General features: G+C 35.0%; 1 protein-coding gene across 1 annotated transcript in view; it reads left to right on the forward strand.

The window, feature by feature from the left end:
• LOC146164516 (uncharacterized) overlaps window positions 1–14215 on the forward strand; it is a 31627-nt gene extending 17412 nt beyond the window's left edge. Inside the window, exons 19-35 of the mRNA XM_083380744.1 lie at window positions 2018–2148; window positions 2421–2747; window positions 3809–3986; window positions 4363–4500; window positions 4638–4808; window positions 5165–5335; window positions 5521–5694; window positions 5868–6038; window positions 7091–7258; window positions 7338–7508; window positions 9327–9466; window positions 9615–9729; window positions 9966–10090; window positions 10374–10581; window positions 11529–11664; window positions 12856–13000; window positions 13197–14215. Coding sequence (XP_083236870.1) covers window positions 2018–2148; window positions 2421–2747; window positions 3809–3986; window positions 4363–4500; window positions 4638–4808; window positions 5165–5335; window positions 5521–5694; window positions 5868–6038; window positions 7091–7258; window positions 7338–7508; window positions 9327–9466; window positions 9615–9729; window positions 9966–10090; window positions 10374–10581; window positions 11529–11664; window positions 12856–13000; window positions 13197–13376 — 2849 coding nt within the window. The 3' untranslated portion in view covers window positions 13377–14215. The remainder of the gene's footprint in view (window positions 1–2017; window positions 2149–2420; window positions 2748–3808; window positions 3987–4362; window positions 4501–4637; window positions 4809–5164; window positions 5336–5520; window positions 5695–5867; window positions 6039–7090; window positions 7259–7337; window positions 7509–9326; window positions 9467–9614; window positions 9730–9965; window positions 10091–10373; window positions 10582–11528; window positions 11665–12855; window positions 13001–13196) is intronic.
• The last annotated feature ends 344 nt before the right edge of the window (window positions 14216–14559 follow it).

The following is a 14559-nucleotide window of genomic DNA, read 5'->3' on the forward strand; positions in this document are numbered from 1 at the left end:
AAAGAATGTGCGATGCACAGATATCTGACATACATCACAAACTTTCCAGATGTGCAGACATATTTTGGCATAACTAAAGTTTGAAATCCTACTGCAACACAACCTTTTCTGAAGTGTGCTATTTAGAGTTTGAGGTGTGCACACAAATTGCTTTAAAAATATTTGGTATGCATCTGCCACAGAATGCAAACTAGATGCAATATGCACCATAAAAATAGCCAATTGTTAAAGTTAAATTTAACACCAAAATATGGACTTTAGTGTCGATTTATAATATTTCAAACATGTATACTACCTAGGACTTACTTTACATTATAATGGTGACCAAATTTTAGAAAATAAGTTAGAAAACAAAGGTCATCTTATCTAATTTAATATTTCTTGGCATATATTTTGCTAACTAAGTTTATTATAATGAGGTAAATTAGCTACAACTAATATTTTCTAGCATTGTAAATGTAAATAATATTGTCTTTTAACTAATAAAACTTTGGAATGAAAGTCAATAGCCAGAAACAGCAGCTTTAGCAACAATAAAAGTATTGGCGCTGGTCTATAATCCTACCACAGCGTTGAAACAATTATTACAGCAAGCTACAATATTTGGGTTAGGGTGTCGGTTACTGTTCGGGTGGGGGCCACTGTGGAAAGTATGGCAAGTGCACCCAGAAAAAAAATCTGAACTGCACCCTAAACATGTCAAACGTTCGTGCACCCTATTTATATGTTTACAGTGCAATATATGCAATACGGAGTGCATGAGAAAATCATAACGTGGAAGTCTGAAAATTCGAAAGCAGACCAGAAATGCACTTTTTTCGTGCTGGTCTAAAGTCCTACCACAACGCACATTATTTTGGTTAGGGTTAAAAATGAATATAATAATACTTCACCAAGCCACACCCAAACACTAACTCTCGTCGCCCCTAATAATGTGGTAGGATTCTAGACCAGCGCCCTTTTTTAACTTTGTTGCACCTAGTCACCCGATTTTTTTCTGCACCCGCGTGTTCTGTTATACTTTCCAGGCTGGGGTAAGGGTGGTTCAAGTATTATTATTAATGGTATTGCTTAACCTATACCCAAACCCGCACCCTAACCCAAATAATGTTCGCTAAGGTAGGCTTCAGCACCAAAAAAAAGCTTTTAACCTGCTATTTACTGGCTATAATGATAAACATCGCATTAACTTGGTACAGTAATAAACAATAAACATTTCTGCATTTCTAATATCCAAAACTGTACAAGATAAAAAATTCTGTAGTCTGCATCGCTTGGCAACGTTTCGTTATGCATGATTAGTCTGCGCATTCGCTGTTCGCCTGTATCCTGTTCTTATACGGTCCGCTTAAAGCAGGGATGTCCAACCTTTTAGCAGAATGGGCCGCATTGCCACTTTAAAAATTTCGATGGGCCGCAAAATCTCTCAAATTAAAGGGGTGACGTCATAAGTTGCGTCATATCGTGACGTCATAAAACAACCTAACTTATAAACACCCGTTCTTCGAGAGTGAACTTATGCGCAAATATGCAAAAACTTAAGTTTTCACGTGTTTGGGCTGACATATTTCCTTAAAACGGTCCGGAAAAACACACATTCAGAAAAACAAACATCTTATTTAGCAATGATGGGTGCACAAAGTGCTCGATGGATGTTGAAATGCGACATTAGACTCGATTATAAAAAACACAAGATTATGCCTACATCAAATACTGCGCGATCTTCACGTTTGGATGATATTCGAAACAACTGTTTTTAATAAAGGTTACTGAAAGTGAGAATTAGTGGTGGGCCGCACGTAAATATCAGGCGGGCCGCAATGCGGCCCGCGGGCCGCAGGTTGGACATCCCTGGCTTAAAGCGTCTAATTTTTAACACATGTTCTAACACAGACGCTTCAAAGCCCCGAATTATCCTAATACGAACGCTACAAGCGTTGAAAACAAATCGAATCGAGTGTAATACTAATGATTTGGATTCCTAAATGTCGAACAACTAAACCTGTGTTTGTTTGAGGTGCCTACATGTCCAGCATTCGAAATCGCAGTTTGGACATTGTCACTGGGTTCGGAGTGACGAGCGCTGATACTTGGTTTAGTTCTGACGTTCTTCGTCAAGGAGCAATCCGGGTGAAATCGAAGGAGGAGTAAGCAATTTAAGGGATGCGTTTATTGTAACTAATTTCAAAAATTTGGAAATCAATCAAAACCATTGGACGATAATTAATCAACTTTCCAAAATGCGCTTGACGCAAAAGTTTATTTGAGTTATACCATTCATAATTAGTTGAAGTGTGATTCCAATCAATATAGCCTACTTCTTGGCATGTTTCTCGACAATTTCAACTTTATAACGATAATCCGGTAGGACACTATCAAACAACAATTCAAACTGTATTAAGAAAAAAAAAATATTTTAAGTGTTTGTCATCATTATAATACAATTTTTTTATTTAACGGTAGCACCTAATTTCCATATTTTGATTCGACTATTAAAACGATACTTTATAACTATTCAGTTATATTTTCCGTCGTTTACACCAAAACTAAATTGTTGTTTTCCTCTTCGTTTATACGGCAATTACGTAACGTTTGGTCGCAGGTGTAAACTGGCAGTTTCGTCAATGAGCAAGGAGCGCAATCAAACTTTTAAGTTCACAGAACGTATGTTGTGTGCACTTGGAGAGTCAAAGCACAACCCTGTCGACGCTTGCAAAGGGGATAGTGGAGGTCCATTAGTAAGAGAGGTAAAGTTCGGTAAATAACATGCTATTTGTTTTCTTCTTAAAATCCGGATAACCTATTTCCATAAGGTTACGAACTCATAAATCGAAGTTGAGTATTTCTAACGCACCTGGTAAAATGATTTATGATACTGCTTTCCTAACTTTTATGACGTACTTTTAATGTAATTTTTGACACACAATCAGATACTATTATATTATAAAAGAACAAAATAATGTATATACATGTAATTTACTATCAATGTAAATATTAGCTTGTATATTAGATAATATCACTCATGTCTCACATAATTATGTTTTTTTGAATATTTATTAAGTCACCGAATTGTTACTACGTCCCGATCTTAGAGAAAACTGGAGGTGGAGGTCTATCATTTTAAAACTCGCAGCCCACTTGAGATACACCCTATACAAGTGCTTCTTAAACTTTCTTAGTTTTGTTCACCCCTAGCATATATCTCCAGATTTCATTCACCCTTGTTCATGATATGATTAAACTATCTCGTCTATATATAACAGCACAAAATGACTTAGGTTGTTTTGATTTTTGTGAAGATCAACTCAAGCTAAGTTTTACCATTGAAAATCTACAATTCTTCGAGTCCAGAGATATAAAGCTACAAAAGCACAAAACACAGTCACCAATTTTTTTGTAATATACACTCAGTGCAAACCAACTTCACTAATACAAAAAGCCAAAAAAAAGCATTTCTGACGGTTCACCATTCACCAGTTTAAGAAACACTGCCCTATACCCCTGCTGGTTTGAAAGCATCGATTAACGCATTCGTTAAAAGAAGAAACATGCATTATTTTAATATATTTTTTGTTACAAACGTATCTTTTTTAATAACTATAAGGGCCAGTAGTGAATATTTAATCCTGGTCATGCAGTTCGCCACTTGATCCACTCGTGCAGGCTGCTTTTCATCGTTGGTTTTATGTCGTATATATTTTGTAAATGAAAGGTACTACAAAAAATACCAATGGTTTAAGTGCAATATGGCGGTGGGATCTGCTATTTGTTCTTAATAACATATAGCCGTTGTTTGAAAATATTGCAGATTGTTAATCGATTCACACATGAAAGCTGCTGGGTACAATATGGCATCGTCAGTTGGGGAGCACCTTGTGGAACTACAGATTATCCTGGTTTTTACACCAATATATTTACTGTTTTACCTTGGATTAAGAAAACCATGTTCAAGTCAAACGGAAATACTGTTGCAAGTACTAACGACGGTAATGTTCGTTAAAAAAATAAAATCAAGCATGAATTTATTTTGAAAGTTCGATATGTGGTTTACTTTATTGGTGTAAAACAATGAGAAAATATATCTTCTATCTCAGAAGCGTATTCTGTGAGGTATTCACATACCTTTGTCGTATGCTCAAAACAACTGTTGCGTAGAAAACAGTTTTTTAACTCAAATCAGTTGGTCAAGCATCACTAAACCATAAAACCTAGCTAGGTGACACAACGGGTGAGAAATGATTGTTAGGTTTAATTTACAACAAGAGTTTCCAATCATCTGTTAAGTCTGATGGAGAATTAATGACTTTCATTGTAGGATCGTTGACTTCTACTTAATTGCTTATGCAGTAAATCTTTTTCCAGAAATTTGTTTTTCAAATCCAGAAGCAATAGAACCGGGCCGCAGATGCCGCAAGCCTTGTCAAACTAATGCTGATTGCAAAGGTCACCTGAAACGGTGTTTGTGCGATGGCTTATGCGGAAAATCCTGCTACAATCCAGGTAGGAAACGACACCTTTTCGTTCCTTACTAGTTTATTCATATTTAATTTATACATCCATAACGAAGTGAACTATTTCACAGCATTGGAATATTATTTAATTGTAATTAAATATTTGTTATCGGTTTTGCACTGTAGTTGCGATCTGTTCTGACCTACCTCCGTTTCCAAACGGCCATATTAAGGGCGATCGCACTTACAACAAATCGGTAACGTACACTTGTTCTAATGGATACTTCCTCGTTGGAAATAGCACCAGGCAATGCAGATCAGATAAGCGATGGAGCGGAAAGCCACCTAAGTGTGAAAGTAAATTTGGTTTGTACTTATCACCAATGCTTGTAATTCTACTGTTCATAATCACGCATTCTGTATTGTATTATCTACGTTTCGTAACCCCAACGTATCTTGATTTATTTTAGCACTTAAATTGTTCAAACTTGACGTAGGCGAACAGAATAAAAAGGTATAGATTACTTTCCAATAGAAAACATTTACTGAAAAAATAACTTCAAGTGTGTTTTAATTTTCTGATAGAAAAATAACCAGCCAATGTGTGGCTCTGAATTTACAAAAAGAAGAAAATATTACACAAATTTTACCATAATTTTAGACTTGATACCCATAGTGTGTTTATTATATCCAACGTTAGGATTTTTTTGCAGAGTCTCGATGCAATAACATTCAAAGTTTACCGAACGGATTAGTTGAAACAGATAGAGATGTTGGCGGTATTACAATCTTCTTATGCAATTCAGGATACCAATTGGTTGGTTTACGGTATATTACCTGCCAAACAAACGCCAGTTGGAGCAATCAACCACCCACATGCCACCGTAAGCCTATAGATTTTGCGTAAATGTAATAGTGGAAAAATTACATATAGACTGATCTTTTTGATTTAAAGCAAATGTTATTTCATCAAAAGGGCACAATAACGAAGCTTATCACAGCAACTCTATAAATGTTTTTTTTTTAATTTAGATTAAAATGCCATAAAATGCTCAACTTGTGATTTTAGCGATTTCATGTTTTAACCTGCCACCAATCAAGCACGGTTACATAAAGGGAAACAATACTTTTAACGAAACGGTTACTTATCATTGCAACGATGGATATGAAATTATGGGACGCTTTCACAATAGAACTTGCAACTCGGACGGTACATGGAGCGACGAGGCTCCGCGTTGTCAAAGTAAGAGAAAACGGTGTTACTTTCATTTACTAAAAGATACTTAAAGTAAAGACCGACGTTTTTTGCCAAAATTATAACCAATTTTTTGTCAATCGTTTTTCGATCATTGTTTTCATACAATAGTGAGTTTTTCCGACTTGAAAACAAGTCTGACTTACAACCAATGTGTGCAGAACGTCTTTGCAGTGAGCTGCAATCAATTCAAAACGGCAAAATAGAGTACTCGACTAGTATTGGCAGCATAGCAATCTACGTTTGTAACATTGGTTATACACTCAACGGAGCACGATATCAAACCTGCGGCCTGAATGCATTGTGGAGTGGTTCTGTTCCGACTTGCAATCGTGAGTATGGTTAAAAAATTATTCTTAGTAGCCTTAAAATATCGTTCTTGGGCTGTGCTCCGCAATCTTTGTTACTTGAGGCACCCCAACAAAACTGAAACAATCCGGCGCAAACCTACGAAATATATTTCGATTGGCTTTGGACACCACATCAGCAAATGGAGCGATTTATGACTAAATATGCCGCAGGCGCTAAAAAGTTTTCTTGTTACATTCCTTTTTCTTCTGATTTTGCGGTTTTACGGTTATTCTAAAGCCTTTTAAGTGCTGAAAATTGCACCCCTTGCAATAGCGGATCAAAGAACATTGAAGACTGGTATTAACATATTCAAACAATTAAACCTGACACATGTGCTTTTTACATTTTTGCCTAATTTATTTTTCTCGGAACTGCAGCCAAGATTAATTTATACAACCACAAAATTCCACTTCCTTTGAAAATGATATTTCATTGGTTTGATTTTTTTATCGGATAGATACTATTTTCCTTTCAATAAGGTATAAAGTTTGAAAACCATTGTTGAATATTTTTACTCCTGATATAGTTGAGTTAGTTCAAAAATTATTTTGAAATTCACATCCTGGCGATTAAACGTGACATGGGTTTCAAAAAAAGTTATCAATAAGATGGAAAAGTTTATATAACAGGAAAAGTTCATACACCTATACTGGATTATTTCACAAAAAATGCAAATTTTTCGTGTTAATTCTACTGATTTTACCCTGAAAAACTTAAGTAAAAACCCTCAGGAACTGCGCGGTACACCTGCTGACATGGTGTCGACATACCGGTTGCGCAGCGCTGTTCGATACCCGATATCATATCACTAAAACGTTATTTCTAAAGTGAAACATATTCTATAGTTGTTTGGTGTTTTTGTCAACTCTACACGTTGTTTGGTGTCGGTTCAAATATGCAGTAATGCCTAATATTACGTGACTATAAGGATTTGCCTTCACAAACAAACTGCAAAATATGAATTAAAAGTAACGGTGTTTCAATATATGTTTTTAATCATGCAATATATGTTTTTAATCATGCATGTTTATAGCAATCACATGTGTGATTCCTTCGATTCGAAATGGAAAATTTACCGGGAAGCGAACGTATGGTCAAACTATTAAATATACTTGCAATGTTGGGTACACCCTTCAAGGTCGCAAAACAAGAACATGTAGATCAGATCGACGTTGGAGCGGGGTTTCTCCGATTTGCCAAGGCTAGTAAATGTATCTTTTGTATTTTTCATATAACTGAAGTACTTCAACCGTTTAATCGATGTAAACTTGGATTTGTAGTTGTGACATGTCAGTTTCCTTCTCCCATATTAAACGGACAAGTATATGGAGCGACAAACTACCGCGATACAGTACGCTATGTGTGCAATTCGGACTTTACTTTAAACGGAACAAGTAGTAGAACTTGCAGATCGGATGGAACCTGGAGTGGAGAGCAACCTTTTTGTCAAGGTGCGGGTTTTTATTACAGATGGCCAATGTTACAATTAAATTATGCTGAGGTGTTCCACTTTGTCGACTCTTCAGAACCGTCAAGCAAAGCAAGCTTTGTTCTTTCCGGTTTTATGGAAAACACTATTTATGTATAAGTTGCTAGACGAAATATTCGCATATATAAGTGCAAAATATTATTTGACCAATAAAATTGTTACTAATTTTATTCAGGTTAGTACTTACCGACGTTGTACATAAGCTTTTGCACCGAACGTTTAGAAATTATAGGGGGTAAATTTACCATAAAACTTTTCATCTTTAGCCTATCATTGAAATAATTTAAAACGGAAAACTTTTCATATTTTAGAATCTATAACTTTCTAAACGAGTGGTTCCTAATAGTTGTATATTGCGGTACATTAGGAAATATAAATCGGGGCACATTTTCTAAAACAACTAAACCGTGATCCTAACCCTTACAAGACGGATAGGCGTTAGGTAAATACTTTAATATTATAATTTTTTAATAGATAGTGGGCATTCATGTCTCGCATACGTCGATATGTTTATTTCTGATACGAATAGTTTATTTTTCCGACTTACAAAACGTTTCTGTACATTACATTTGCCTGGCATAATAGAGAAAAATATTTAAAGAAAGCGATCACATACAGATACTGTTATAAAAATAAATAGAGATGATTCAACGCATAACTTAAATATTAGCCATCCTCCTAACGACGCACCTGAAGTAGGCCTACTCTGAAAACTAAAATAAAAGTTAAAAAAAAGGATAAAAATGTCGCTTATAAAGGGTTAATAAATTCTATGAATTTATTTGGCTATGCCTTAGGGTGGATTGACTTTGAGATATTAGTCCTGTAATTAGGAATGATTTCGGCTTTTTAGTGCTGACAACGATGGTTATAACTAGGGCCATTTTTATTTGAACCTAAAAAAACAATTTTTTAACTTTATTTTTATCAAATTTTAACTTTATTTTAACCTAACGGAATTGCTCGTTTGTAGAGGCCACAGTTCTTCCTTGAATTGATGCCAGTTACCCAAACATAATATTTTGTCGATTTCAGACCCAAACGTGATATTTTGTCGCAAAGTCAAGGTGTTTTATGGATTATAAAAAGTGCATCGGGTTTTTTTGGCGATAGTTTTAGCATGCTTAGGAATTTTTGTATTACAGAAGTAGGCTATTTCTAAAATCCAAATTGTTGATCTTCGAAAAGACCACGTTTATGAAGATAAAGTGTTTTATAAAAAAATTTTAAATACGTAACAATAAAGAAGAAAATGGACAATTTGCGATAAAAGTTACTGCTAATCCAAGTGGGCATTGTGCCATATTTCCTGCTTTTATGGGTTAATATGGTTTAATTGTGTCCCAGTTCCTGATTTACAATGCTTCCACGACGATTTTTACAAAAACTACTCTCAAGAAACACAAAAACTTTGTCAAAGGCTATAATTTGACAAATTTTGACTTTATTAATAAATTTTAACTTTATTGTAAATTTTAACTTTATTTTAACCTATAAATTCTTAAAAACAGCCCCCTAGGTGCTAAAAACGACTTTATTATTTGATTCCTGGACAGACGAGCTCCTTAAAAAATTTTAACTTTATTGACTTTTGCGGGCCCTAGTTATAACTTAGAAATGCAAGATTTTTAATATAGCTTAATGTGCTTAGGCTTTAGGCTAAAATCTATAATACAGTTAATGCATTGTGCAAGGTTTGACATTGCACACATCAAAAATCTCAAAACATCTCGTGACCACTGATTTAGTGTCATATTTTAATTGAAAATGCACAACACAGAAACGGACTACAGTTTGTGCGGGCAATCCGTTTCCGATGAAAAGAAATATTTGGGTAGAATAATTAGCGGAAAACCATCAAAAGAACGCTCCTGGCCGTGGCATACTCTAATCTCTCTTGGGCGCGGCAACCAATATAGAGTGAGTAATGCCTTACAACTCTAATTCAGTTTTGTTTATAAATATAACATATAGTAAACGAACGATTCTTCAGCAGATAAAATACAACGCTAAGAACAAAACTTGGAATATACAGTGGAAATAGTTTGTCCTTTCCTATATTTTACAGACATATAACGGTTGGCTATTGGGTGCTGGATCTCTTATAAACAACAACTTTGTACTTACGACAGCTCATTTGGTTGAATTCAGCAAAAACGTAGAGGATCTACTTCTAACCTTTGGTAAGTAGTGTTATATTATACAATGCAAAATAGAAATATGTGCTGTGACAAACAGTCTATATTTGTAATGTGCCGATTTGTATTGTACGTCTATTTAGACCTAATTGTATGCGATAGGTTTAATTTAAACAACACGTGAATATGACTGTCAAACAATTTTTTAATCGACTATTACCAGCGATATTAACATATATTTTGTTACACCATTATTTTACCAAACTATTTGTGAACATTAGGAATGTTACGCCGCCCATTAAACAATTCGGACACTTTAGCCTCTTCGGTCAGGTTATTCGGAGGATCTAGAGTATTTATTCACCCATCATATGTTAGAAACAAATTTGACAACGATGTAGCTCTGGTAAGTTAATTTGTGTAGTTTGCTTAACTATAGCAATCTTGGTGTTGTCGATTGTTGAATCAGTGCGAAATCTTTGTTAATATGTCATACTAATCAAGTTATTGTACTTAAAAAATACAGTATTTTAGGCCTACATGTCTTAAAGTTATCTAATACCCGTTAGTCCATCGCTCAAATTTTGCTGGCTACATGCCCTCTTTTTTTTTGTTGAAAAGACGTAATAAAAATCACGACTATTTTTCTCATTTCTTTTTAAGGACAATGACTCAAGTGTGTTCTATAGGTAAGAATTGGTGAGGAATTTAGTTTCGTCAACGGAAGTTGGAAAGTTGTTTCTCCAGGTGGTCGGGTAGAGTATACAGCTTACATACGACCAGTATGTCTGCCTTGCATGGAAAACACTTGTGTTGGGAAACATCTGCGCAAGATATCAACTGGTGTAAGTTTGTTGAATGGTAGAGAATCAAATGAAGAAAAATGTAAGATTGAAGGTAAATATTAGTGTTATAAACAGTTACAATCTACTAAGACGAACAAATAAACAACCCGTAACTACTTAATGCAGCATTTTATGTCAGGCTTCTAGGGACATTCTGGGCTTGGAAGCAAAATTTTATCAAAAACCTTTTAATAGACCCAGTTAGGCTTAGTTCAAGATATTCAGTTGCTCTGAAGAAATGCTATGTTTACCTATTAACATAGCATTTCGATGCTATGTTTACCTATTATAAAAACACACAATGAAATCATGCAAAGTGCCCCCAAAATGGAAAAAGATTCTCTCAAAACGCAAACATGCTATACCAAATGTATAAATGAGATTCGGATTTGCGTTTTGTATCCAGTTTGTAAAAGAGGTGGTTGACCGGATGATTTACATTGGAATGTCAGATCCGTGCCGCGGGCCGAAGGTTTTGATTTTCAGTTTAAAACAATCCACACTGTTACGTGTAGAATACATTATTTTCATAACCTGGTCAACAAAGTCAGTACGAAGTTTTTAGCCTAATAGTCAAAATGTACAAAATGTTTAAAAAACATTTTTAGATCACTAAAAAATGAACACGTTTCTCAGAAAGAAGCATATTAAAATATTCTAAGACACTACTCATGATAAGCACAAATCTTAGGAATATGGACATTTCCAGGTTTTAAACATGAGTGAAGTCATGACCTACTGTAGTTTTAGCCCAAGACACTAGTCCCCAATGACTTACATCCAAGTCAATGCATTTATCCGAAAGACAGAATTCCCTACAACACTGCAAATACAAGTATGGTTGTTCTGGAAAACCAACATAATAACAGGAAATGCAACGATAAAATAGTTCTTAGATTTTTGCTTCCATTTGTTTTATTTTGGAATAGTTGCATGACGTAGTCAATTAACTTGTTTAGAAGTTCATAGTTTTTTAACGCCTAAATTGTAATGTTTCAGGGGATTGGTTATTAAAAGACGAACAATCTAACAACACTTCACCACTTTTTACAATCATTGGCTTTGGACATACCAGCATTAAGAAAATACCCAACCGGTTGCAAGAAGGATTGGTGGAGATTAGGAAAGAAAAATAGTAAATTGTTATAAGACAATAATTCTGTGTAGGCCTATTGGTTTCTAGACAAAAACAAGAATATAGAATATATAAGAAGAAATTCCCAAATGATAGGATGAAATATTTTTTTTACTTACTATTTTAAACATGTTTATGCCCACTTGAGCTTCCCTCTTAATATTGTAGATTCGTTAGGTCTTCACTGACAAAGTACACACAGGCCGCAAGAAGATAATAATTATCGTTTTGGGTATTACTAGTACTGAATATAATACGGTGTCTTATAGGCTACCTCAGTGGTCGGCAACCGCCGGTCCGCAGCAGGGTTTCCAGATTAAAATTTTGATTTAAACCCAAACCGTAGGCTACGTATAAGCCGTAAAAAGTCAAAAACAATTAAATGTATATTTACCTTCAAAACACATTGTCTTTCGTTTAAATATAATCCATGGTTAATTGTTATAATAAAAAATCACTATTAACCAGGCACTCGAGAAGTACAAAACAAACCAATGCGATGTGGCTATATTACATAGCACGTTCACAACATCCTAAAATGCATTTTTTTGTAAAATCTTACTACACGTATTTACAATATATCAAAAAGGCCAATAATAATGTTTTTTCTGGGAAAGTTTTCGACAACGTGTGCATTTTATTAGTTCATTGAAAAAGTTGCATTAAATTTCCTTTATTGAGCATTTGTTAAATTTCAGTTTTAAACCGGTCCGCAGTGCAAAAAAGGTTGCCGACCCCTGTTATACCCCACGGACCACGGCACATCTGGCATAGTCTCACGGTACACCAGTGTGCAGCGGCCCACTGGTTGTGCGGCATTGGTTTAAGAGAGTCGAGTAAGAGATATTGCCGAGTTAGTAAAAAAGAAATAATTACCTACCGATACATGATCAAGTCAGCGTTTTTATAAAACCAAGGTGATAACCGTTTGTTGTTGTACTGTGTAGCGTGTAGCCCTGTTGTATAGATGATAAACTGAACCAGTTTAGTATCAATAACAAGATTGTTACGAAAACATACAATCAGTTTTCTAAAATTCCAAAAAAACATAAATATTTACTTTGGTCCATTAGTCGGACTCTTGTGGGCTGCGAAAATAATGAGAATATTCGAACTCATCTTGATCGTGTCTACTAATGTCATAACAGGAACCTGAACAGTACACACATACTATTTTTTTATTTAATCCAGTTGCCGTGATGCTGCCAAACATGCAAGCTGGGTACTGGGTACTACTCTCTATTATTCAAAATCGATGTTGTGTGCCATTGGTAGGAATGTCAAACATCGTGTGAATGCCTGTAAAGGCGATAGCGGAGGAATGATGGCACGACAGGTAGCATTACAGCAGTCTCCAATACACAGTGTGCCAACTTTAAGAACAAATATAACTTTTTTGTTTTAAATATAGTTCAACCATTTTATTATTATTGAATTTGCTTAATTTTGTAGTGGCTATTGCCTACGTATATATTTTGAAAATTGGTTCAAATTCATCATCGTAATTTTACAATCAACTTAATTTCTTCCAGATCGTCGACACCGATACAAAACAGTCTTGTTGGGTACAAGTGGGCATTATAAGCTGGGGCATGCAGTGCAACAGCACCATGGTAGTAAACGGTATAAAACTTCCCATGCCAGGATTCTACACAAAAGTGTCCGTCGTCATGAGTTGGATAAAAAGCACGTTGAAGTCGAATGTCCCTTAAATCAGGGCTCGGCAACCTTTTTTGCACTGCGGGCCGGTTTTAAAACGGAAATTTTGTCGCGGACCGGTCTTAAAAATCAACAAATGTTCGGTAAAGGAAGTTATTACTACTTTTTTCAATCACTTATTAAAATGCATACGTTATTTTCGAAAACTTTCATTCCTGGACACCACAATAATAAATCATTTTACGCTTGAACATCAAAGAAACATGATATTTTAGCCCATTTTTCGATATATTGTACATACGAGGTGTTAGATTTTACAATAAGAACTGCATTTTTGGATGTTGCAAACGTGCTATGTAACTTATGTGGTCACAGCACACTATTGTTTTGAACCTCACGATAGCTTTATACTAATTGTGATGTTTTATCATACAAAATCAACCATGAAATATATCTTTAAATCAGTGATTCCCAAACTGTGTGCCTCGAGAGATTGCCAAGCGTGCCGCAAAACTTTTTGTAATTTCAGAAAAAAAGTATTTGTATTAACAATAGGCGTACACCCAAGCATTTTAGACTTAAATACGCACTATTCATTACATATTATTAATTTTGAGACATTTGCATACCTATAGTTTGTCGTGTGTTAACGGAGATTGTAAAATGACTCTATTGTTATTCTGTTAAAAGTTGCCGCGAAATAGTTAAGATTTTTTTCGCGTGCAGTGAGCCAAAAAAGTTTGGGAACCACTTAACTGCTTTAAACCAAAGTCAATATGTTTCCAATAAAAAATACATTGAATTTTTTTCGACTTTTTACGACTTTTTACGTACCGTACAGTTTGGGTTTACATACAAAATACCTAATCTAGAAACCCTGCTACCAACACGTAATAACTCAATATTGGACACTGGGAAGAATTTACAGCAAAATATACGAGAAGCTAACATAAAGTCATGCACAGCGTTAAAGTGAGAGATTCAGCCTAAATTAAATCAGGATTTCCGAACAAAATGTAATTCAACAAAGCAGCACGAGACAAAGAAAACAGCTTCAATTGTGACATTACAGAATTTCGACAAACAGAGAAACAAATTGCGCTAATCAAAACGGACCTTTAGGTGGTTAAAAGTGGACACTCAAAAACAAATGTATTGGAGTTTCAGAAGTTCCGCAAAAACAAGTACGGCACAAAATGTATTAGTTATATTCAGTTGACTGTGACCTAATCTCAA

This window comes from Ascidiella aspersa, chromosome 2 (genome assembly GCF_963924565.1).
Source record: "Ascidiella aspersa chromosome 2, kaAscAspe10.2, whole genome shotgun sequence".
NCBI lineage: Eukaryota > Metazoa > Chordata > Ascidiacea > Phlebobranchia > Ascidiidae > Ascidiella > Ascidiella aspersa.